Source organism: Monodon monoceros, unplaced genomic scaffold, assembly GCF_005190385.1.
Source record: "Monodon monoceros isolate NGI ecotype Baffin Bay Population unplaced genomic scaffold, NGI_Narwhal_1 Super_Scaffold_6, whole genome shotgun sequence".
NCBI classification, from domain to species: Eukaryota; Metazoa; Chordata; class Mammalia; order Artiodactyla; family Monodontidae; genus Monodon; species Monodon monoceros.
Window position 1 is genome coordinate 26,358,975 of NW_021703783.1, and position 25,575 is coordinate 26,384,549.

The window sequence follows — 25,575 nt, forward strand, 5'->3', positions numbered from 1 at the left end:
GTTCTCTAATGTATAAAGTCATGATTTTTAACAGTTGTTTATAATTGTTCTGGAATTTGTGAAATGTATAGTTAACTGGTTTTTAGCATGTCCATAGAGTTGTGCAACCATCACCATAATCTAATTATATATTGTATCATCCCAAAAGGAAAGCTTGTATCCATTAGCAGTCACTCCCTACTCTCCTCTGCCCCCAATATTAGGCAGCCACTTAATCTACTTTCTTGCTTCTTCTGGACATTTCATGTAAACAGGATCAAATAATATGTGGTGTTTTGTGACTGACTTCTTTCACATAGTATAATGTTTCTGCGGTTCATCCATATTATAGCATGTATCAGTACTTTATTCCTTTTTATGACTGAATAATATTTAAAAACTTACATAAAACTAAACATTAGTCTGAGTATTTCAAAGTGGGTTAAATTTCTTTGTTGGGGATTCTGGGAAGATGACAGCAGTGGTAGAATAATTTCCTAATCCTTGTATGACTTTCCCATAAAAACAGAACAAATAAAATAGGAAAACTCAAAATCCATGAACAACATTTAGAAGAAAATTAGCTGAGCATATTTCTCTCTACAAACACTCAAACACCAGTAGTTTGGGGATAGACCACTAACAGCTCCAAGACTTGTGTATTATTGTCTATGAAGGAAGAAGAAGGAAGCAATGGAACTTCAAATGAATGTGAGAATTGAAAAATAGCCAAAAGGCAATCACTGGAAAGCCTGGAGGGCCAGTTTACAAATACCAGCTGAAACTGGGAGGGGTTTTGCACACACTGATAATGGGTGAGTGAAAGAGGTCTTTTGTAAACCCTTAAGGGACTGGAGGACCTTGAAACTTCTAAAACCAACCAAAGCTACCTTCCAGGACCAATCTGCACATGAGAAGGAACTGACATTACAATTAAACATCCCCTGAAGAATACAAAGAAAAGAGAAGGTCCAGATAAAAGTGGTGGAGAGGAACAGAATCAAGATATCTCAGAAAACAAAGAACTTTATTTCCAAACACTGTACAAAAACAAGAGGGAGTTTTAGAGTGAAGTTAGAATAGCTATTCTAGGCCAAAACTCCTTCTGAAACTTCAGGAAAATGAACTTCATTTAAATATCAACAATATGAAATGATTGTTGTCAAAGTTTACAAAGTATCTGAAGAAAAATGGGACTCTAAATAGCATTCCTATAGACAATGAAAGCACACCAGAAAGACGTCCACAAAACAGATGAAAACCATTAGATATTAAGACAAAAGGCAAGACAAAAGACATTATAATCAGAATTAGGCATTTCAAAAAAAAAAGTTTGCATAAGAAAAAATTTTTTTAAATGCTAGGTGGTAGAACTTTGTGAAATATTAGAATTGAAAGAAAATTTATTTTAGAAATGACAAATTAGAAGGAAAACATCAGGGCATATAAACATAACAGATAATACCTTTGAAAGAGAAAGATGTTGAAAAGGAGGAAGACATTTTTAAAGATGGGATAAAAAGGAGCTGTAAAAAGAATTTGATAGAAATTGACATATTGAAAACAGGCAAGGAAGATCCAACATATGTATAATAGGAATCCCCAAAGAAGAAAAAAATGATGGCAAGGGAGCAGAACAGATACGAAAACTTACAATTTAACTGAATTAAAAACAGACTTGGAACTCCATTTTGAAAGAGCTCAGCACATGCCTGAGAACATTGACACAGCAAGACTAACACTAAGACACAGTCTAGTAAAATTATTGAACTTTAAAGGAAAAATAAAAATTCTTCAGACTTCTAAGCAAAATCAGGGAAGGAAAATCAGATTATTATATTTTTCAACAGTAAAAATTTATGAGAGAAGATCTGTTCTTATTATGAGAGAATTTATGAGAAAAGACACAATTTATTATGGAATTCCATATTTAAGATACTCAAGAAAGCATGAGCCCAATATTTTACATATAACCAAACTGTTTTTCAAGTACAAAAGTCACAAACTGTTATCAGTGTGCTAGAACTGAAGAATATTGTTCCCATTGGCTCTTCCTGAGGAATCTTCAGGAAGAGAATCAAAATGACTAGAGAGACATTAATATAAGGACTGACAGTACTATACATATACTTGTAGAACCAAGACTTAGTGGGGTTAAAAAAAGGAGGAAGTACAGTCTGTAAACAGATGAGAAGGAGAATAGAGGAATCATGTGCAAAATATTTAAAAAACTATTTTCAGTAATCATATTGGTGGTGGTAGTATTGGTATTATGATTTGGAGACTGTGTAAAATGTGAAATAAAAAGCAAATGAGTGTTTTCTTTTAATTTGGCCACAAACTGTGTCCTTGAGAACCAAGATTCTCAGTATAGAAGAAAGAAGATAGAGATGACTCATACTGAGAGATGTATGTGTGTGTGTAGGGTGGATGGGCCAAATAACCCTCTTCCCCAGAAAACAAATCCAGCAAGAAGAAATTAACAGTACTAAAAATAAATAATTACAAAATGAAATCAATAAAATACAGATTTGACCAATAAAATCAATATAATAGTCAATTGGGAAATCTGGTCAGAAAAAAGAACATAAAGATAAAATATTAGAGGACTTAGAGACTGTCATATAGATTGAAGTAAGCCAGAGAGAGAAAAACAAATATATATTAATGCATATATGTGGAATCTATAAAAATGGTGAAGATGAACCTATTTGCAAAGCCAAAATAGAGACATAGATGTAGAGAACAAACGTGTGGACACCAGGGGGAAAAGGGGTGGGTGGGTGGGATGACTTGGGAGATTGGGATTGGCATATATATATGCCTAGGTATAAAATAACTAATGAGGACCTGCTGTACAGCATGGGGAACTCTACTCAGTGCTCTGTGGTGACCTAAATGGGAAGGAAATCCAAAAGTGTATACATATGGCTGGTTCACTTTGCTGTGCAGCAGGAGCTAGCACAACATTGTAAAGCAACTATACCCCAATTAAAAAAAAATTTTTTTTTAAATGGGGGAAAAAAGATAAAATACTAGAAATAAGAAAAGTGAACAATTTCTAAGAATATTATAAGTAGTTATGCTTATAAATTTGAAAATCCATGAGAATTACTTGACTTTTCTGGATAGATTTTTAATCAAACACATAACAGGAAATTTCCGTGTTTTTTTTTAACATCTTTATTGGAGTATAATTGCTTTACAATGGTGTGTTAGTTTCTGCTGTATAACAGTGAACCAGCTATATGTATACATATATCCCCATATTTCTGCCCTCTTGCGTCTCCCTCCCACTCTCCCTATCCCACCCCTCTAGGTGGTCACAAAGCACCTAGCTTACCCCTCCCCATCCCTGTGTCCTCAAGTCCATTCTCTACGTCTGCATCTTTATTCCTGTCTTGCCCCAGGTTCATTAGAACCCTTTTTTTTTTAGATTCCATATATGTGTGTTAGCATACAGTATTTTTCTCTTTCTGACTTACTTCACTCTGTATGACAGACTCTAGGTCCATCCACCTCACTACAAATAACTCAATTTCGTTTCTTTTTATGGCTGAGTAATATTCCATTGTATATATGGGCCACATCTTCTTTATCCCTTCATCTGTCAATGGACACTTAGGTTGCTTCCATGTCCTGGCTATTGTAAATAGTGTTGTAATGAACATTGTGGTACAGGTCTCTTTTTTATTTTTATTTTTTAACATCTTTATTGGAGTATAATTGCTTTACAATGGTGTGTTAGTTTCTGCTTTATAACTAAGTGAATCAGCTATACATATACATATACCCCATATCTCCTCCCTCTTGTGTCTGCCCCCCACCCTCCCTATCCCACCCCTCTAGGAGGTCACAAAGCACGGAGCTGATCTCCCTGTGCTATGCGGCTGCTTCCCACTAGCTACGTCAGTGCCACTCTCTCACTTTGATCCAGCTTACCCTTCCCCCTCCCTGTGCCCTCAAGTCCATTCTCTATGTCTGTGTCTTTATTCCTGCCCTGACCCTAGGTTCTTCAGAACCACTTTTTTTTTCTAGACTCCATATATATATGTGTTAGCATATGGTACTTGTTTTTCTCCTTCTGACTTACTTCACTCTGAGTCCATCTACCTCACTACAAATAACTCAATTTTGGATTCCTTTTATTTCTTTTTCTTCTCTGATTGCTGTGGCTAAAACTTCCAAAAGTATGTTGAATAATAGTGGTGAGAGTGGGCAACTGTGTCTTGTTCCTGATCTTATAGGAAATAGTTTCAGTTTTTCACCATTGAGGATGATGTTGGCTGTGGGTTTGTCATATATGGCCTTTATTATATTGAGGTAGGTTCCCTCTATGACTACTTTCTGGAGAGTTTTTATCATAAATGAGTGTTGAATTTTTTTGAAAGCTTTTTCTGCATCTATTGAGGTTATCATATGGTTTTTATCCTTCAATTTGTTAATATGGTGTATTGCATTGATTGATTTGCATATATTGAAGAATCCTTGCATTCCCCATTTGATCATGGTGTGTGATTCTTTAAATGTGCTGTTGGATTCTGTTTGCTAGTGTTTTGTTGAGGATGTTTGCCTCCATGTTCATCAGTGATATTGGCCTGTACTGTTCTTTTATTGTGACATCTTTGTCTGGTTTTGGTATCAGGGTGATGGTGGCCTCGTAGAATGAGTTTGGGAGTGTTCCTTCCTCTGCAATTTTTTGGAAGAGTTTGAGAAGGATAGATGTTAGTTCTTCTCGAAATGTTTGATAGAATTCACCTGTGAAGCCATCAGGTCCTGGGCTTTTGTTTGTTGGAAGATTTTGAATCATAGTTTCAATTTCAGTGCTTGTGATTGGTCTGTTTATATTTTCTATTTCTTCCTGGTTCAGTCTCAGAAGGTTGTGCTTTTCTAAGAATTTGTCCATTTCTTCCAGGTTGTCCATTTTATTGGCATATAGTTGCTTGTAGTAATCTCTCATGATCCTTTGTATTTCTGTAGTGTCTGTTGTTGCTTCTCCATTTTCATTTCTAATTCTGTTGATTTGAGTCTTCTCCCTTTTCTTCTTGATGAGTCTGGCTAATGGTTGATCAATTTAGTTTATCTTCTCAAAGAACCAGCTTTTAGTTTTATTGATCTTTGCTATTATTTCCTTCATCTCTTTTTCATTTATTTCTGATCTAATCTTTATGATTTCTTTCCTTCTGCTAACTTTGGGTTTTTTTTGTTCTTTCTCTAATTGCTTTAGGTGTAAGATTAGGTGGTTTATTTGAGATTTTTCTTGTTTCTTGAGGAAGGATTGTATTGCTATAAATTTCCCTCTTAGAACTGCTTTTGCTGCATCCCATAGGTTTTGGGTCATCATGTTTTCGTTGTCATTTGTTTCTAGGTATTTTTTGATTTCCTCTTTTATTTCCTCAGTGCTGTCTTGGTTATTAAGTAGTGTATTGTTTAGCCTCCATGTGTTTGGCTTTTTTTTAAGTTTTTTTCCTGTAATTGATATCTAGTCTCATAGCGTTATTGTTGGAAAAGACACTTGATACGATTTCATTTTTCTTAAATTTACCAAGGCTTGATTTGTGACCCAACATATGATCTAGTCTGGAGAATGTTCGATGAGCACTTGAGAACAAAGTGTATTCTGTTGTTTTTGGATGGAATGTCCTATAAATATCAATTAAGTCCATCTTGTTTAATGTGTAATTTAAAGCTTGTGTTTCCTTATTTGTTTTCATTTTGGTTGATCTGTCCATTGGTGAAAGTGGGGTGTTAAAGTCCCCTACTATGATTGTGTTACTGTCTATTTCCTGTTTTGTGGCTGTTAGCATTTGCCTTATGTATCGAGGTGCTCCTATGTTGGGTGCATAAATATTTACAATTGTTATATCTTCTTCTTGGATTGATCCCTTGATCATTATGTAGTGTCCTTCTTTGTGTCTTGTAATAGTCTTTATTTTAAAGTGCATTTTGTCTGATATGAGAATTGCAACTCCACCTTTCTTCTGATTTCCATTTGCATGAAATATCTTTTTCCATTCCCTCACTTTCAGTCTGTATATGTCCCTAGGTCTGAAGTGGGTCTCTTGTAGACAGCATATATACAGGTCTTGTGTTTGTATCTATTCAGCCAGTCTATGTCTTTGGGTTGGAGCATTTAATCCATTTACATTAAAGGTAAGTATCGATATGTATGTTCCTATTACCATTTTCTTAATTGTTTTGGGTTTGTAATTGTAGGTCTTTTCCTTTTCTTGTGTTTCCTGCCTAGAGAAGTTCCTTTAGCATTTGTTGTAAAGCTGGTTTGGTGGTGCTGAATTCTCTTAAATTTTGCTTGTCTGTAAGGTTTTTAATTTCTCCGTGGAATCTGAATGAGATCCTTGCTGTGTAGAGTAATCTTGGTTGTAGGTTTTTCCCTTTCATCACTTTAAATATGTCCTGCCACTCCCTTCTGGCTTGCAGAGTATCTGCTGAAAGATCAGCTGTTAACCTTATGGGGATTCCCTTGTATGTTATTTTTTGCTTTTCCCTTGCTGCTTTTAATATTTTTTCTTTGTACCTAATTTTTGATAGTTTGATTAATATGTGTCTTGGTGTGTTTCTCCTGGGATTTATCCTGTATGGGACTCTCTGTGCCTCCTAAACTTGATTGACTATTTCCTTTCCCATGTTAGGGAAGTTTTCAATTAAAATCTCTTCAAATATTTTCTCAGACCCTTTCTTTTTCTCTTCTTCTTCTGGGACCCCTATAATTTGAATGTTGGTGCATTTAATGTTGTCCCAGAGGTCGCTGAGACTGTCCTCGATTCTTTTCATTCTTTTTTCTTTATTCTGCTCTGTGGTAGTTATTTCCACTATTTTATTTTCCTGGTCACTTATCTGTTCTTCTGCCTCAGTTATTCTGCTATTGATTCCTTCTAGAGAATTTTCAATTCCATTTATTGTGTTGTTCATCATTGTTTGTTTGCTCTTTAGTTCTTCTAGGTCCTTGTTAAAAGTTTCTTTTATTTTTTCCATTCTATTTCCAAGATTTTGGATATCTTTATCATTATTCTCTGAATTCTTTTTTAGATATAGTGCCTATTTCCTCTTCCTTTGTTTGGTCTGCTGGGTTTCTACCTTGCTCCTTAATCCGCTCTGTGTTTCTTTGTCTTCTCATTTTGCTTAGCTTACTGTGTTTGTGGTCTCCTTATCGCAGGCTGCAGGTTCATAGTTCCCATTGTTTTTGGTGTCTGCCTTCTTTGGGTGAGGTTGGTTTAGTGGCTTGTTTAGGCTTCCTGGTGGAGGGGACTGGTGCCTGTGTTCTGGTGGGTGGGGCTGGATCTTGTCTTTCTGGTGGCAGGGCCATGTCTGGTGGTGTGTTTTGGGGTGTCTGTGAACTTAGTATGATATTAGGCAGCCTCTGTGCTAATGGGTGGGGTTGTGTTCTTGTCTTGGTAGTTGTTTATCATGGGGCGTCCAGCATTGGAGCTTGCTGGCCTTTGGGTGGAGCTGGGTCTTTGCGTTGAGACAGAGATCTCTGTGAGAGCTCTCACAGATTGATATTGCACAGGGCTGGGTGGTCTCTGTTGGTCCAATGTCCTGAACTTGGTCTCCCACTTCAGAGGCTCAGGCCTGACTCCAGGCTGGAGCACCAAGACCCTGTCAGCCATATGGCCAGGTACGTGGAGATTTTCTTGCCTTTTGGGAAGTCTGAGGTCCTCTGCCAGTGTTCAGTAGGTGTTCTATAGGAGCTGTTCCACATGTAGATGTATTTTTTTTTTTTTTTTAATGCGGTACATGGGCCTCTCACTGCTGTGGCCTGTCCCGTTGCGGAGCACAGGTTCTGGATGCACAGGCCCAGCGGCCACGGCTCATGGGCCCAGCCGCTCTGTGGCATGTGGGATCCTCCCAGACTGGGGCACGAACCCGTGTCCCCTGCATCGGCAGGCAGACCCTCAACCACTGCGCCACCCGGGAAGCCCCTGTAGATGTGTTTTTGATGTATCTGTGGGGAGGAAGCTGATCTCCATGTCTTACTCCTCTGCCATCTTGAAGGTCCCCCTTGCGTGTTGTTTAAATTATTTTAGAGTACAGAAAAGAAATGGGGGAAGCACCCATTTTACTTATGAGAGTGGCAAACCTGGACTCCAAAACCTAGCAAAACCGGATGTGCCACATAATCTTAAATTTGACACTCCTTATCCACTCAACATTACTTTTCTCCATCATAAGGGACCTTTCTGGACAATAGGAATGCCCTCTGCCTATTGGGTTTGGAAATGGGGAGCCTTGGCAGGACTTAGAGAAGGGAGGAGACTAAAGTCTGGGTATTTATTCCCCTGGCTTACTTCCTATGTGTAGGTGCCTTTGGCTGGCTCTCTAAAAGTTCTCATCCATCTTTTGGAGCTTGTGAGTGATAAGAGCTGCTCTGTCATTACCAGCCCACATTATTGCACTATCCCTTGTGATCCCCCTCTTCCAAAACTTTGTAAATAGTCCACTTGTAAATAAACTTTCCTTAAATTATTCTAACTTGAATGGGCCATCTGTTTCTTGTAGACCCTTTCTGATACAGTAGATGAGTTTAGGGTGTTTGCTTTTGTAGAAGTATGAAATTAGAAGATGTACTAGTTTTGACTAAGAAAAAATACAGTAAGGAAAACATTCTGTTACAGAAAGATATGAATTACAAAGTTGAAAAAATAGAAAATTTGTAAACATTTATGTATAATATAAAAATGCATAATAGAGACAAGTTTATATATTATTTGATTATATACTGTTTATTAGTATTGTGTCTATGTTAAATTTCCTCACTGTGATCATTGTAGTGTGGTTGTATAGTAGAATGCCCTTATTCTTAGAGATATGCCACTATATTTAGGGATGAAATGTCATGACATATTAACCTGCTCTCAAAAGGGACAGCAAAAGAAAAGATGTGTGTGTGTAAGAAGAGACATAAAGCAAATGTGTCAAAATACTAATAATTAGTTAAGGTATATGGTACTTTTGTTAACAGTATATGGGTATTCACTGTTAATATTCTTGCAACTCTTGTGGCTTTGAAATTTTCAAAATAAAAAGTTGGGGGAAAATATTCAAAACAACAAAAAATAAATACTTACATGGATAAAGATCTTTATAAACTAATAAGACACATAATATACCAGCATTTGAACAAGCAAATCACTGAAGGAGAAATACAAAAGGCCCTTAAACAAAGTGATACTAGGCTGAATAATAAAGAAATGCAAATTTAAATGAACTGTCAGTGTTTATCTATCAAAAGAAAGTAGCAAAGACTCAAAAAAGTGGTAATGCCCAATGCTGATGGGGATGCAGCAGATTGAACATAAAGCATAGCTTGGTGCCCCCCATCTTGTAGTGTGCAGTCTGCTAGTATCTGAATGCATAAAATCTGTATGCTCTTTAATCACAGCAATTTCATTTAATGAACTAAGTAAATCTAATGAGGTAATAGGATAAGTGAGTAAGGTTATATGTACAAAGTATGTTTATTGCAGCATTGTTAATAGTGGCAAGGACCATTTAAATGTCCATCAGTTGGGGTTTGGTTTTACATACAGAATACTATTTAACTATTAAGCACAGAAGTAAATATATTGATATGGAATGATATCCCTGATTGTTATATTAAAAATAAAAGTGGGTTAGAGAAAAATACACATAGTACTACTATCCCATTTAAAGTAAAATATCTACATATTCTGGGCATAATTTTATGTATACCAATATTATATAGGTTTTGAAAATACCTAATATTATATGGTTGAGAGTATCAGAAAAGGTAGGAAAATTATGGGGAATTGGGGTTTCATATTGTCTCTCTCTTTTGAGTTATAAATTTTTATATATCCCATGAAATAATCATAGATATTGTTACCACATAACTAATTGATTTTGCACTAGGGTATATATTTTCTCTTTTTGTACTTTTTTATTTTAAAGAAATAAAGATCATATAATAGAAAATAAACTTCATTTTAAACTTTCATTTTAAAAGACTTGGCAATAATTTTTTTAAAGTAATTATATAGCATAGTCTTACTGAGTTACAAAAAAATCTGTTAAGAAACTCATTTTGCTCTTGTGTATTCCGTTTTCAGAGCAGTGGAAAGAGCTCAGTGCTAGAAAGCCTAGTGGGGAGGGACCTGCTTCCCAGAGGCACTGGTATTGTCACCCGGAGACCTCTCATTCTGCAGCTAGTCCATGTTTCACCTGAAGATAAACGAAAAACAACAGGAGAAGAAAATGGTAAATTTTAGAATTGGAATATAAATTATTTAAAAATTCTTCATTTTTGGTCCAATCTTCAAAATATATGAGCTAATTAGAAATTAGTGGCTGTAGCAAAATCAGGAGTTTTGTGAAGAAAAGTGGTATGCGTCTTTTCTCATGTTAAAAAAGAGTAATTTTTGTTGTTTTTGAGGACCGTGAGTCAACTTGTTTGAAAGAGAACCTTTTTGGTAATTCAGTTTAGTAAACTGTTGTTAATGCTATTTAGTGGAGGATCTAGTGAGCTACTTGGTAAACGAGAATCAGTTATTTTTAAAAGATTTTGTGTCTTTCGGAGTGTTTTAAACTTTTTTTCCTTGTGTTTAAAACAATGTTTTTGCTTTTTCACTTTGTTTTAGAATTTAAATATTTTCTTTTTTTTGCCACGCCACGCGGCACGTGGGATCTTAGTTCCCCGACCAGGGATCGAACCTGTGCCCCCTGTAGTGGAAGCGCAGAGTCTTAACCACTGGACCACCAGGGAAGTCCCTAGAATTTAAATATTTTAGATTCTAGTTTAAATATTTACTTTTAAATAAAATTAAAATGATTTAGCTTTTCAGCATGACAATGTTATCTTACCTTCCCTTTTCTGGTCTTGCCATGTGTCTGCTAATTTTGAATCTTTGGCCCTTCAATCTAAGATGAATATTATTATTTATTTATTTATTTATTTATTTTGCAGTATGCGGGCCTCTCACTGTTGTGGCCTATCCCGTTGCGGAGCACAGGCTCTGGACGCGCAGGCTCAGCGGCCATGGCTCACGGGCCCGGCCGCTCCACGGCATGTGGGATCTTCCCGGACCGGGGCACAAACCCGTGTCCCCTGCATTGGCAAGCGGACTCTAAACCACTGCGCCACCAGGGAAGCCCTAAGATGAATATTATTTTTAGAAAGAGTTTTTTTAAAAAAAATTATTATTATTTTTGCCACTCCATGTAGCATGAGGTATCTTAGTTCCCCGACCGGGGATTGAACCTACATTCCCTGCAGTGGAAGCGTGGTGTCTTAACCACCAGACTGCCAGGGAGGTCCCTAATTATTATTTTTTTTTTAACTATCCTTCTCTTGCTAAGGCTTACCTATATAGCACATACTTTTTAGATTCCTCCCTCACCCAAATAGTAAACGTGGAGTATCATGATAAGAAAATATGCACCATCCTTTATAGCAGTTCTTCTTTGGTTAAACTGAAAATATTTTAAGACACACTATCTTTTTTTTTTTTTTCTTTTTTTGCGGTATGTGAGCCTCTCACTGTTGTGGCCTCTCCCGTTGCGGAGCACAGGCTCCGGACGCGCAGGCTCAATGGCCACGGCTCACGGGCCCAGCCGCTCTGCGGCATGTGGGATCTTCCTGGACCGGGGCACGAACCCGCGTCCCCTTCATCAGCAGGCGGACTCTCAACCACTGTGCCACCAGGGAAGCCCTAAGACACACTGTCTTTATTAACATGTTTTAAATTGCCTATTAAATATGTATCCTCTATTAATCATACTTTTACATTAGTGAGGTTTGGAATATTTGATGAGAGTAATATGTTTAATCTTCAGTGTTTGGTTCACATTTTGTCTTATTTATAAAAGTCTATAAAATGTTCTAAGTATTAAATTGCATTTGCAGCAGAGTACCATATTTGTTTCTCATTCTGCAGAGATCTGTTTTCAGTGAAGTTTCATTGTTTCTTATATTCTAATCTAAGATGGGATGATAATTTGATGCAATTGGAGTTACTTTAATTTCTGTATCTGATCTTTTCCTTTACTTATTATAGGAGCATTGTTGTGATAGTTTGATTTTTTTTTTTAAAGGGGAAAAAAAAAGACCTGTCATGAGCATCTACAATGACTACAGAAAGTTAATCGCTAAAGCAAGTTAATAAAGTTGTAGATGTTAACATATAATGATATAATGATAAATATTTTTGGATAGACTGCCAGAGGATATGTAGGAGTCTTTTAATTATATTAGGTAGCTTCTTGGTATATTATTCATCGCTTTGCTTTTCTGTAATATTTCTTTATTATTGAAATTCTGAACCTTGAATTTAATCATTTTGGACTAATTCATGGTCCAGCTTCAAATGTATAGAATAACTCTTTAAAAATTTCATTCTCACTAACTAACATCATCAATTTTACCAAATACCTTAAACTAAGACTTCAAGAAACTGTATGGTGTTAAGTCTGTTGCTTTTAACTCTTCATTTTCTTCAGTCACCTTGAAAAGGGCAGATGATATCCTGTCTCTCAGAAACTATTTGCAGATGTGGGCAGTGTTTCTGGAAGGGGTGTACATTTCAGCTATAGAAGTGTCAGTTCCTTGGTATCTCTTTGTTTGTATGTCCACTCGTTTTGTTGATGTCTGTTCTTGGTGGTTGGTCAGTAAATCTGCATATCTTTACCTATATATATATTTTTTTTTCCCCAAGCTTAGTGCTTATTTTTTATATTAAAAAACATAAAACCTCACTTCAAATGACAACTCAGCCACCCAGAACACAAAATAGATTTTGTAAATTTTGAGTACTAAATGTCATATATCTTATTAATAACTAGAATAGTTCTTTAACTTCTCATCAGAGCCCATTTATCCTTAGGATAAACAGTTCTACCTTACCACAAATCATTCTACCCTAGAGGAAATTAGGAACAGTGAAGCAGGAGACAGCCAGAAGAGTATGAACTACCTGACAGCCTGGCAACCATACAGGAGAAAGGGGAGGAAAACATAAAGACAGGAGAACTTCAAAAAAAGGAAAAATCAGTCTCTAACCATTTTGTATAGAGATTTGTAGCCTCAAAGAGCGCTATTATGTAACAAAGGCATAAGTTACCATTAATAGGTAAGTTTAAGAGCAGTGGATTCTAACACGACATGGAGCAGTATAATCCATTTTAAATATAGGTCTATCAAAACTGGCTAAACTACTTAAGTATTACTATGTATAATTCAATTATCAGGAAAATTTATATAACATGAGATCCCTCATTCTGCCAACTACATAGGATAATTGAGGTGTCAATATATAGATTTATAGTATTTCTCATCTTGCCCCCCACTTCTGCCAATGTAAAAGAATTTTCTGATAAAATCTTATTAAAAACAAAAACTGTTTTCAAGTGAGATGGTGATTTAGTTTGAACTTTGAACTCTATGATTACCTTTCATATATTCATAAGAAATAAATCAGGTTTTCCTCAGATCTCCTTGTAGACTAAATCCAAAAGTAGCATGCTGACTAAAGACCAAAACTGTTTCTGTGGTGTTCTGTTAAATTCAATATATATTTCAAAGAAAATAATCCCTTAGAAAGCTCAATTGGTAAATACTTTCATATTTACTTTAAAGGTTTTGAAAGATGTGTTTGATATGTTTTGTAGATTTTTTTCCACTAGGTAATTTATCTTTACCCATAGTTATCAGATGTCTAAGACAAATTTTTGAATAGTAAATTAATTTTAATCCATTTTGTTAGAATTAGAAACCAGAGGTGATATAATTAGGTGTAATGGAAAATAAAAAATAAATTATGGCACACTATATACTTCATTTGTGTCATTTAAAATATTATATAATCCCTCTAATTATAACTAATTGTAATGGAAGTTTTATAGTTGTAAATTTGGAATAATTGAATGCATTTGAAATGGCATTTGAAATGTGTTCAGGTTTTTTGCACACTTGATTTTTTAGAAAGGTTTGAAATATTAGGGATAAGCACTAAACTTATCATTCTGTGCTGTTTCTCTTTAACTACAGACCCTGCTACATGGAAAAACTCAAGACACCTTTCTAAAGGTTTCCTTTATCCATTTGTTTTTGGCCCTTCTTTTCCTATTGTGCCTGCATGTGTGCTTTTGTACTCTTACAGGCTGTGTGCATTTTTTTTCTTCCATTTTTATTTGCCTATCCACATTGATTGATTGCAGGTGTTAGTGGTTCTTGTTACCTTTTGGCATTGCATCAGAATGCAGGCTTTTTTTGGTGGTGAATGTAATTTATTTTATTTTTATTTTTAAAAACATGCTTGTGAAGCCAGGCCTCTTCTATATGATAAGGTAAATTAAGAACACCCCTTTGGTATATAGTACCTGCCTCTGAGTTCTATTCATCTAGATTACTCCAGTCCTCCAATGAGACTTCTTGGAAGAAGGTACTAAGCTTCAAGTAGGTGAGCATTTTACTTGCAAAAAGGATCCAGTTTCTTTACCTTTATCCCACCAAAGAAATTGATCCACCTTTTCCTCAGTAAATATTTATTTGAATATCTTACAGTCATTTTTATTTTGATCTCAGGTGGCTGGTATGTGTTACTCATAAACTTAATCATTAAGACGTTTGAAACTCTGAATTTGGCAAAAACAGAATAGCTGTGCTTCGGGGAGGCAAAGTTAGTTTACCTTTCTACAGTTAAGCATTTCTAGCTTCTCTGGGAAAATCAGAACAAAATTTGGTCTCCAAGTCTCAGACCACTCAAAACAGTACCTGCAGTGAATAATTTTTCCTTTTTTCAGCAAGTGCAAGAGGAACAGACCTATTATTGGAAACTACTGGCGAGTAGCAACTCCATACAGGGCATATGCCAGGTTCCCCACACCCCATGCCATTTCATTTCTTACCTACCTTTAATTCCAAGGGAGAACATAATCTTGGTCCTGGGGGGGAAAAATCACGTTGAAAATGCATATAAATTATGGAGTAGCTTCACACTACTGAGAGAGCTCTTTAACGACAAATTGTGACTTTATGGGTTACCAACAAGAAACCAAATTAAAATAAAAACGACAAAACAGAATGAAAAGTTAGCTGTTTCATTCACATATTGCAAATTTTTAAGAGTTACATGTAAATCTGTTATATATGCTTTTTGCATTATTATTCAGTATGACTCATAAGTTTTCTTCTTTTAGCCATTAGCTTGAGTATTTTCATCAGATAAACTGCTTTTTATGTGTAAGATATTTAAAAATAAAGTATACATATTTTACTATAATATGAGAAGAGGTAAACAGTTTTATTTGTTAAAATCTAGATTTCAATTAGTGGGAAGACCTGTGAGCAACTCTGAAATTAGTCGTTTCTGAAATACCTGGTACAATTCTTAAAATGTGAGAGTATAATTTAGCAGATCTTAAAATATAAGTTAACTTGTAGTTAATGGCAAAATAGGAAAAAATAATATTGTACTGCCTTTTTGAATTCCTAAATAAAGATAAAAAGTAATTTCCATAGTTTCCAATAAATGGAGTTTTTCTTTTTCCAGGGGTTGAAGCAGAAGAATGGGGTAAATTTCTTCACACCAAAAATAAGGTAATTGTAGAAGAATATGGTGAAGAAGTAACATGTTGAAAACATTTTTTGGGGGTACAAGTAGTTGATAATTTCGTTTCTTATGATTGGCAATGTAGCATTGTTATCTTGAAGCAGCTGTTCCTTATAAAATAAATCTTATCTTAACATTTCTAACCATAGTAGTTTATTTGGAAAACATTTAAGTTGAGCCCTGTTCTCTCTGAGACTCTTAACTGTTGTGGGCTCAGGCAGCGTTGAAAAACTGATATAAACTATGACTCTTTGGCTCAGAAAAAATATATGTGTATATTAGAGTTTGTTTACTAATTCTCTGAAGCAGATCCATAGACATCCTTGAAATTTATCAAACCCTGCTTAAGAACTTTTAATCTTATTTTGAATACCGTGTTTTTTGTTTCAATAATTTTTAGCTTTACACAGATTTTGATGAAATTCGACAAGAAATTGAAAATGAAACAGAAAGGATTTCAGGAAATAATAAGGTAGGCATCTCTTTAGAGCTGGAAATTATACCCATTGGTAAATATATCATCGAGAGTATTCTGGTCTTTGAAACTAATGGAGTATTTTCCCAAATATATAAAAACTTTATTTAATACCTTTTGTTTCTTAGAGTTTTTATATGCTATCAGATATTTCATTTAGGTGTTTATTCTTGATTTTGAGATGTATATATCACTTTATTATGTAACTTTTTAATTTAATACTTCCTACAGTGTTATTTTTTTCTGCTGGATTGACTGTATTCTAATTTAAGAAGCAATATATAACTTACAAGATCCATGTATTTTGAAGAGCTCTTTTTCTTACCTGAGTAAGGCTAGATTTACTTATGAAAGCAAACAGAGGGAAATTAAGGGTTTTTTTTTCAATGAAAATGAAAAGTAATGTTAACAGCTGAATTGTCTTCTCAGATTCTGAGAATTTAAAGTAAATTAGGTGTCTAAGATACGATTAATTTTGACACGAGGCACTATCACTGACTCCCTTAAATGCTTCTGTTTTCTCTCTCTTCTTTCTTTATTCTTATTACTTCTCTGTTCCCTTCTCTTTTGTTGTTACCTCCATTCTTGTATGAGTACATTTAATCCCACAAGTGGGCCTTAGCTAAGTACTAATATTAAAAAATACTTATTGAGTCCTTTTATCTGCCGGATGCTGTGCTGGAGAGGTTTTTCCTGACAAAAAGGCATTTTTGGAGCCATGTTAATTTCTTTATGCCTATTCAGGATATTTGTCTCTGTTTTAGTGATTGACCAAGCTTTATTTATTATTGGTCTCTGGGCAGGTTACCTTTTAGTTACTGCTGCTGCCGCCATACTTCCCTGATTTGGATAACTTGTTACTTATGTCTCACTCCCTGAACTCAAGAACTTCATAAATTTGGATAGTGATACATTATTCTTTTGTTTAGCACTAAGTCTATTAAACATATTTAAGAAACGTTATCTGCTGAGAATCCAGAGAAAAGAATGTGAAATAATATAGGGGAAATAAATTGTGTATATTAATAGTATAAGGTTGGATGGGATTATAACCTATGGCTAGCTGCCTTATTTCCTATATGTTTCATCAGGTTTTGATTGTTGAAATGTTTTAGAAATCATGGTTTATTTAATATTTAAAAGCATCTAACGTATAATACTTAAAATGAGGTTTACTTTAGCATTTTTATTCGTTGAAATTTTAATGTGATTTTAATATGATATTTTAAAACTTATTTTTAGGGAGTAAGCCCTGAACCAATTCATCTTAAGATTTTTTCACCCAATGTTGTCAATCTGACACTTGTGGATTTGCCAGGAATGACTAAGGTAAAGAATAGTTGTTACTCATTGTGGGTATGGTCATGTTTGTTTTCACTTGAACAAATGTAGTTTTTCCTTAACCTCATATAGATTAATCAGCTTTTTTTTTGCAACTACCTTGATCTATTAGCAGCATTTGACATAGTTGAGCCCTTCTTTCTCCTTGAAACACTTTCTTTACTCTGCTTCCAGGATACCACACTCTAGAGGATTATTTCTGATCTTACTGGTCATTCCTTCTCAGTCTCTTTTGCTGGTTTCTTGTCTTCTCAATGTCTAAACAGTGAGTGCCCCAAAGCTAAGTTTTTGGACCTCTTGTCAAAGGGGTACACCTAACCTCTTGAGGATTTCATCCAGTCTTATGACTTTAAATATGAGTGTCTGTATGCTGACAACACTCAAATATCTCCAGACTTGTATATTCATCTTGTATATCCACTGTCTACTTGACATACACACTTCAGATGTCTAATAGGCATTTCAAACTTGATGTGTCTAATACCAAATGCCTGATCTGTCCCTCAACCTGACTTGATCTTTCTACAGTCTCCTCCATCTTAGTAAATGGCAACTCTGTTCTGCCAGTTGCTTAGCCAAAAAGTTTGTAGTCATCCTTGATACTTCTTATCCTACACCCTACTTTCTCTGTCAGCAAATCCTCTAGCTCTCCTTACCTTTAAAATACAGGCATACCTTGGAGATATTGCAGGTTTGGTTCCAGACCACAACAATAAAGTGAATATTGCAATAAAGTGAATATCGCAATAAAGCAAATCACACAAATTTTTTGTTTATCCAGTGCATATAAAAGTTATGTTTACACCATACAGTCAACCCTTGAACAAGGGTTTGAACTGCATGGGTCCACTTATATGTGGATTTTTTTCGATAAATATATTGGAAAAATTTTCTGGAGATTTGTGACAATTTGAAAAAACTTGCAGACAACCGCATAGCCTAGAAATACTGAAAAAATTAATAAAAATTAACATACAAATCTATTATAAAAAGTTAAAATTTATCAAAACCTATGCACACACAGACTGTACATGGTGCCGTTTGAAGCAGAAAGAAATGTAAACAAATGTAAAGATGCAGTATTTAATCATAACTGCGTAAGATGAACTGTAGTACATACTGTACTACTGTAATAATTTCATAGCCACCTTCTGTTGCTGTTGTGCTGAGCTCAAGTATTGTGAATAGCCTGTTAAAATGCCGTGTGATGCTAATCATCTCTGCTTGAGCAGTTCATCTCTCCAGTAAATCATGGTAAAAGGTGATCTCTGTGGTTCTTGCATATTTTTCATCATGTTTAGTGTAATACCGTAAACCTTGAATTAACACCATGAGACCCATATGAAGTGCCACTAGTGATGCTGGAAGTGCTCCCAAGAAGCAGTGAAAAGTCATGATGTTACAAGAAAAAGTTGAATTGCTTGATATGCACTGTAGATTGAGGTCTGCAGTTGCCCACCGTTTCAAGATAAATGAATCCAGCTTAAGAACCATTGTAAAAAAAAAAGAAAAGGAAATTCATGAAGGCAGTGCTGCAGCTATGCCAGAAGGCATGAAAACCTTGCACTTTATGTGCAATGCCTTTATATCTTGTATTGAAATTTCAACTTTTATGTGTTTGCTGGATTGCTGTAGGAAAGGCATACCTATAGACTATAACATTATTTGAGAAAAAGCAAAGTCAACATATGACAACTTAAAGCAAAAGGAAGGTGAAGGATCTAAAGCTGTATAATTTATTGCCAACAAAGGATAGTTTGATAATTTCAGAAAGAGGTTTGGCTTAAAAAATGTCAAGGTAACAGGAGGCAGCAGACAAGTTCTCAGATGCTATTAAGAAAATCATTAAGGAGAAAGGATATCTCCTGAACAGGTTTTTAATGCAGATGAAAGTGCCCTATTCTGGAAAAAAATGCCACAAAGGATATTTATTAGTAAGGAAGAGAAGCAGGCACCAGGATGTAAGGAAGGAAGGGATAGGCCAGCTCTACCGTTTTGTGCAAATGCAGTTGGGTTCATGATCAGGACTTCCCTTATCTATTAAGCTGCTAACCCCCAAGCCTTGAAGGCAAAAGAGAAACACCAGCTGTCAGTCTTTTGGTTGCCCCAAAAGAAGGCCTGGACAAAGAGAACCCTTTTCCTGGACTGGTTCCATCAATGCTTTGTCCCTGAAGCAGGAAGTACCTTTCCAGTAAGGGACTGCCTTTTAAAGTTCTTTTGGTATTAGACAGTGCCCCTGGCCACAGGTGCTGAAGTGGTCTACTTGTCTCCAAACCCAATGTCCCTTATTCACCCTCTAAATCAGGGAGTCATATGGACCTTTAAGGCTCATTACACATGGAACTCTATGGAAAGGATTGTCAATACTATGGAGGAGAACCCTGTTAGAGAGAACATCATGAAAGTCTGGGAGGATTACACTATTGAAGATGTTGTTATTGAAAAAGCCATGAAAGGCATTAAGTCTGAAATAATAAATTCCTGCTGGAGAAAGCTGTGTCCAGATGTTGTGTAAGACTTCAGGATTTACGACAGAGCCAATCAAGGAAATCATGAAAGAGACTGTGGACATGTCCAAAAAAAAAGTGGGTGGGTGGGTGAAGGGTTTCAAGATATGAATCTTGTAGAAATTCAAGAGCTAAAGTAGACAGTGCATGGGAGGAATTAACAGAAGATGACTTGATGGAAATGAGTACTTCTGAAACAGTGCCAGATGATGAGGAAGAAGATGTAAAAGAAGCAGTGCCCGAAAACAAATTGACATTACACGATCTGTCAAAGAGTTCCAATTATTCAAGACTGATTTTGACTTGGTGGAAGAAGGATTGGCACCATATAGAAACATTTTTAGAGTGAAAAAACAAGAGTCAGACAGAAATTATGCTGTATTTCTGTCAAGCTACACTGAGTGTGCCTGCCTCTCCTGCCTTCCCTTCTGCCTCCTCCACATTTTCTGCCTCTACCACTCCTGACACAGCAAGACCAGATCCGCCTCTTCTTCCATCTACTTCACGTGAACAACAATGAGGATGATCCACTTCCACTTATTGAATAGCAAATAATCATCATGCCATAGAGTTCTGTTGTATATGTGTGTGTCTTCTTGTGAAATCTAGTAACTGTATGGCAAGAACTGTATGAGAGGTCTTCCCTGGTGGCACAGTAGTTAAGAATCCACCTGCCAATGCAGGGGACATGGGTTCGAGCCCTGGTCCGGGAAAATCCCACATGCCGTGGAGCAACTAAGCCCATGCGCCACAACTACTGAGACTGCACTCTAGAGCCTGCAAGCCACAACTACTGAGCCCGCGTGCCACAACTACTGAAGCCTGTGTGCCTAGAGCCCATGCTCCGCAACAAGAGAAGCAACCGCAATGAGAAGCCTGCGCACGGCAACGCAGAGTAGTCCCTGCTCGCCACAACTAGAGAAAGCCCGCGTGCAGCAACAAAGACCCAATGCAGCCAAAAATAAATAAATTTTTTAAAAAAATTAGTTCCTTTAAAAAAAATAAAAAAAGAACTGTGTGAGATGTTTTTGTGTCTTTTGTCATCATTGCCTAAGTACTCATTATGTAGAACATCATGTACAAGACTTGTATTGAAATGGAGAGCCTGTCTTTATATAGGTATAAGGTGAATGATATTTAATGTAAAATTAATAATGTGTTTTCTTACTGTTTTATAACTTTGCTTTCAAAGAATTATATTACCATGCAGTATGCCTTTCTTTTGTAATTGGAGAAACTGTGTATCAGCCTGTCATCACAGGTAAGTGGTTTCCATACTGTATTATGAATATGACTTTAACACTGTATGCTATAAAAATTTTATAACGATTCACTCATTAGTGTATAGGCTAGGCTACTGTGAAGCAATCATATCGATTACACTAGGCTACCATAAAGCAATCGTATTGCTGCTTCTTTGTTATCAATGCGTGAATTGTTATATATGTAAATAAATATGAATTTCTTTTTTACGTTATCTTTTCATTTTTGATATCTAGTGTCAGTAATAACATATAACATCTACAGTGTTTTGTTATCATATAAGACTATTGATGTTGGTACTGACAGAAGATTTATCTTGTAAACGGATGACATAAAATATCGATAGAGTACAGTATTGTAAATGTATTTTCTCTTCCTTACGATTTTCTTATTAACATTTTCTTTAGCTTACTTATTGTAAGAATACAGTATATAATACATATAACATATAAAATATGTGTTAATTGCCTGTTGTTGGTAAGGCTTCCACTCAACAGGAGGCTATTCGTAGTTAAATTTTGGGGAAGTCAAAAGCATATTTTCGACTACCTGAGGGGGTCAGTGCCCCAACACTGTTTTTCAAGGGTCAACTGTACTTTGGTCTGTTAGGTGTGTAATAGCACTATGTAAAAAAGCGATGTACATACCTTAATTAAAAATACTTTATTGCTGAAAAATGCTAACCATCATCTGAATGTTCAGTGAGTCGTATGCCATCTTTCTGCTGGTGGAGGGTTTGAAATATTTCAAGAATTATTAAAATGTGATATAGAGACACAGAGCGAGCAAATGCTCTTGGAAAAATTAGTGCCAATAGACTTCCTTCTCACAGGGTTGGCACGAACCTTCAATTTGTAAAAAATGCAATATCTGCAAAGTGCAATAAAACAAGGTGTGCCTGTATATCTGGAACTCTGTCACGTCTTACAAACGCATAGCTACCATCCTGAGCTAGCCACTATCATCTCAGCTGGATTACCACCGTAGTCTCCTAAGAGGTCTTCCTCATAATTTATTAACTAAGCAGCCAGAGTGATATTATTAAAGTGAAAATTAGATTGTGTCATTCCTTGGCTCAGAATCTTTGTAGTGGCTTCCCACTTCACTCAGAGTAAAAGCTTAAGTTCTTAAAGAGATCTAAAGTATCTACTTGATCTGTCTCTATTACTCTTCTAGCTCCTTCTGCTCCAGCCTTCTGCTATTTTGTTCACTTTACTGGAATGTTCTTCCCCCAGGTATCTTCTTGTACCTCTCCCTTATCTCTTTCAGTTTGTGGTCATTCTCTCAAATGTCATTATCTGGGTGAGGTCTCCCTTGATTACTCAATTTAAAAGCATAATCCCATTTAAAATAATGATTTAAAAGTATAAGCTCTTTTTTCTTTATTTATTTGGCTGCTTAGTTGGGTCTTAGTTGTGGCATGCAGGATCTTCTAGTTGCGGCCTGTGGGATCTAGTTCCCTGACCAGGGATCAAATCTGGCTCTCCTGAATTGGGAGCGCAGAGTCTTAGCCACTGGACCACCAGGGAAGTCCCTAAAAGTATAAGCTATAACTAAGTATTCCTTAGCTTCCTGTTTGCCTTTATTTTTTCCATAGCCCTACCACCACCTAGATACTATGTATATATGCGTTTATTATCTGCTTCTCATCACTAAAGCTCAGTGAAGGCAGGAATTTTGGTCTTTCTCTTATTCACTACTGTGATATAATCTGGTATGTAGAACAGTGCCTGAAATAAAGGTTGCCAATAAATACTTGCTAATTGAGTGAATGAATGAATTTGTCTCTAGGCAATTAATATTGACCAATCCTTAACATGGTAGACTTTTGATATTTGCAAGATTACATTTTGAGACTTTTACATATTACCAAATTCATATATACTGTAGTATATAATTTCATTTTAATTATCTGTAAATAGAGTAATACCTATATTCTTTGGATTAAATGGAGGAAAAAAAAAAAGCTGAGTTGATTTTTATTACTAGTTCCTTGATCATCTCTTTTTGGTCCAGGTGCCTGTAGGTGATCAACCTAAGGATATTGAGCTTCAAATCAGAGAGCTCATTCTTCGGTTCATCAGTAATCCAAATTCCATTATCCTCGCTGTCACTGCTGCTAATACAGATATGGCAACATCAGAGGCACTTAAAATTTCAAGAGAGGTAGATCCAGATGGTAAGGACAGATGTTAATTTTTAATGAGATACTTGGTTAACATGGTAAATCTACCCTCGAGAGGAGTTTTTATTTTTAAAAAGAATATCTCTAGCTGTTAATACACATTTTTAAAATAATGCTTTTCTATTTTACTTATATTATCAACTAGAAATTTTGGTGGAAATGGATAAATTGCTGTACAGGCTAGGCAAAAATACTTCACATGATGTCCATATTTGTAATGATTACCTAATGATTTTAAAATAAGAAGATGGCTTCGCAAAAAGTTTGTTTTGTATAAATAAAATGATTTAGGTTTTTGAATGGCTGATTTCTAAGAATGACTGTCATGGTAGATAATCATTGTAGACTATTATAGTATAGTAGGTAATTATGGTATCTACATTCTGCAGAGATTCAAGGCAGAGGGGATTCTTCGAAATATAGTTCACGCTGTGAGTCAGTATATGATACCTGACTAATGCTGCAGTGTGCATCTTATATAAGATGCCAGACTGTAAGTTATTATTGCTGCTAATAAATGTATGCTTTGCTGTATACAGGAGCCATTTTTTTTTTCATCTGAGTATTGAGGGTCTGTGGGCAGTGTCATGTTTCTTATTTCCTACTTTGAATAAAAATTTAAAATAAAAATTTGGTAGGAAATGTTAATGCTAAGACTGCTAATTAAAATTCCTATAAACGGCGTCATTTCTTAAAATTTTTTATTTCAAGTTTTTAAGAAACTTTTATTATATGAGTAATTAATGTTCATTTTAGATTAAAAGATAAACTATATCAAAATGTTTATCTAAATTTTATTTTTATTATATAAAGTAAACTGTTAGGCATTTTATATACATTAATTCTATTTTAAACTGACCCTTGAGCCATAAATATAATCGTACTTTTGATCTAGTGATCTTAATCTAGTAATATAGTATAAGGAAATAATCCAATCCAGTATTATTTATAAAAAATTAGAATCAATATATGGCCCACAGTAGGAATGATAAGATAATAATAGAATACGGAATCATTAAAAAGGATGATTTTATAGATTTGGACCAAAATACAAAAATGCTTCTAATTGAAAAATGCCATATGTAAAATTGGAAATTATGCAGAGCAGCTGGAACTCTCATACATTGCTGGTGGGAATGGTATAGCCACTTTGGGAAAAAGTTTCTCAGTTTCTTAAACAGTTAAATCTGTAATTCCACTCCTAGGTTATTTACCGATGTTAAATGAAAACCTATGTTCATATAAAGAACCTGTATGCAAATATCTATAGTAGCTTTATTCTTAATCTCCTAAAACTGAGAACAACACAGACGTTTCTCAAATGGGGAATGAATAACTAGACTATAGTGTGTCCATACTGTGGAATACTACTCAGCAATAACAAGGAATGAACTATTGATACGTTCAACAAAATAGATGACTCTCACAAGCATTATGCCAAGTGAAAGAAGCCAGACTCAAAAGGCTATATATATGATTCCATTTATATAGCATTCTGGAAAAGACAAAACTAGGAATGGGATAGTACAAGGAAATTTTGGTGGGGGTTGGGGGGCAATGGAACTGTTTTGTTTTGAGGTAGTGGTGACATTGCATTTGTCAAAACTCATAGAACTGAAAAAAAGCCATTAACCAAGAGATGTTTAAACTCTCATCCCTGGATCCTGTCCACGCTGGCATGGTGAATAAATTCTGGCATTTTGGTGGCAATGAGAGGAGCCAGCGATTCATTGAGTGCTGTATCCGGGCCTTCCCCACCTTCTGCCTGCTGGGGCCAGAGGGTTCCCCTGTGTCCTGGTCCCTGATGGACTAGACAGGGGAAGTGCAGTTGGGGGTCACCCTGCCTGAGTACCGGGGCCAGGGTCTCGTCTCCCATATGTTGTTTGTCCACACCCAGGCTCTGGACAAACTCGGCTTCCCCGTATATAACCATACAGAGCCAACAAAGTCATACAGAAAATTAGTCACAGTCTGCATCATATCCCATGCCCTGTGATTGGAACCAGTGGAACTGTGTACCTCTGTGAAGCAGCCCTGAACCCAAGACAGTGTTGGGTGGGCTGGTTATGTGGCAAGAGATGCCAAGGGGTGGGCAGAAAGAAAGAAAAAATTGTAATGAGCAAAAAAAAAAAAAAAAATTCGTGAATTTGTGCTCTGCAAAAATTCACTCACTAGGCATGAGTGAATTTTAAACAAATTTTTAAAATGCTAATAAAAAAGTTAGCCCGAAGAGCTAATAAA

At 35.7% G+C, this 25,575-nt stretch overlaps 1 protein-coding gene across 8 annotated transcripts in view; it reads left to right on the forward strand.

Moving 5' to 3' along the window:
• Positions 1 to 25,575, forward strand: part of DNM1L (dynamin 1 like) — a 59,990-nt gene that overhangs the window by 18,411 nt on the left and 16,004 nt on the right. For 4 of the 8 annotated variants that reach the window (XM_029205105.1, XM_029205106.1, XM_029205108.1 and 1 more), the window contains exons 2-6: positions 10,068 to 10,215; positions 15,504 to 15,550; positions 15,964 to 16,035; positions 17,281 to 17,367; positions 23,166 to 23,328. In XM_029205105.1, coding sequence (XP_029060938.1) covers positions 10,068 to 10,215; positions 15,504 to 15,550; positions 15,964 to 16,035; positions 17,281 to 17,367; positions 23,166 to 23,328 — 517 coding nt within the window. Of the gene's footprint in view, positions 1 to 10,067; positions 10,216 to 13,999; positions 14,039 to 15,503; positions 15,551 to 15,963; positions 16,036 to 17,280; positions 17,368 to 20,805; positions 21,148 to 23,165; positions 23,329 to 25,575 lie in introns of those variants that run through there. The other 4 variants (XM_029205111.1, XM_029205112.1, XM_029205113.1 and 1 more) reach the window with 2 other exon arrangements.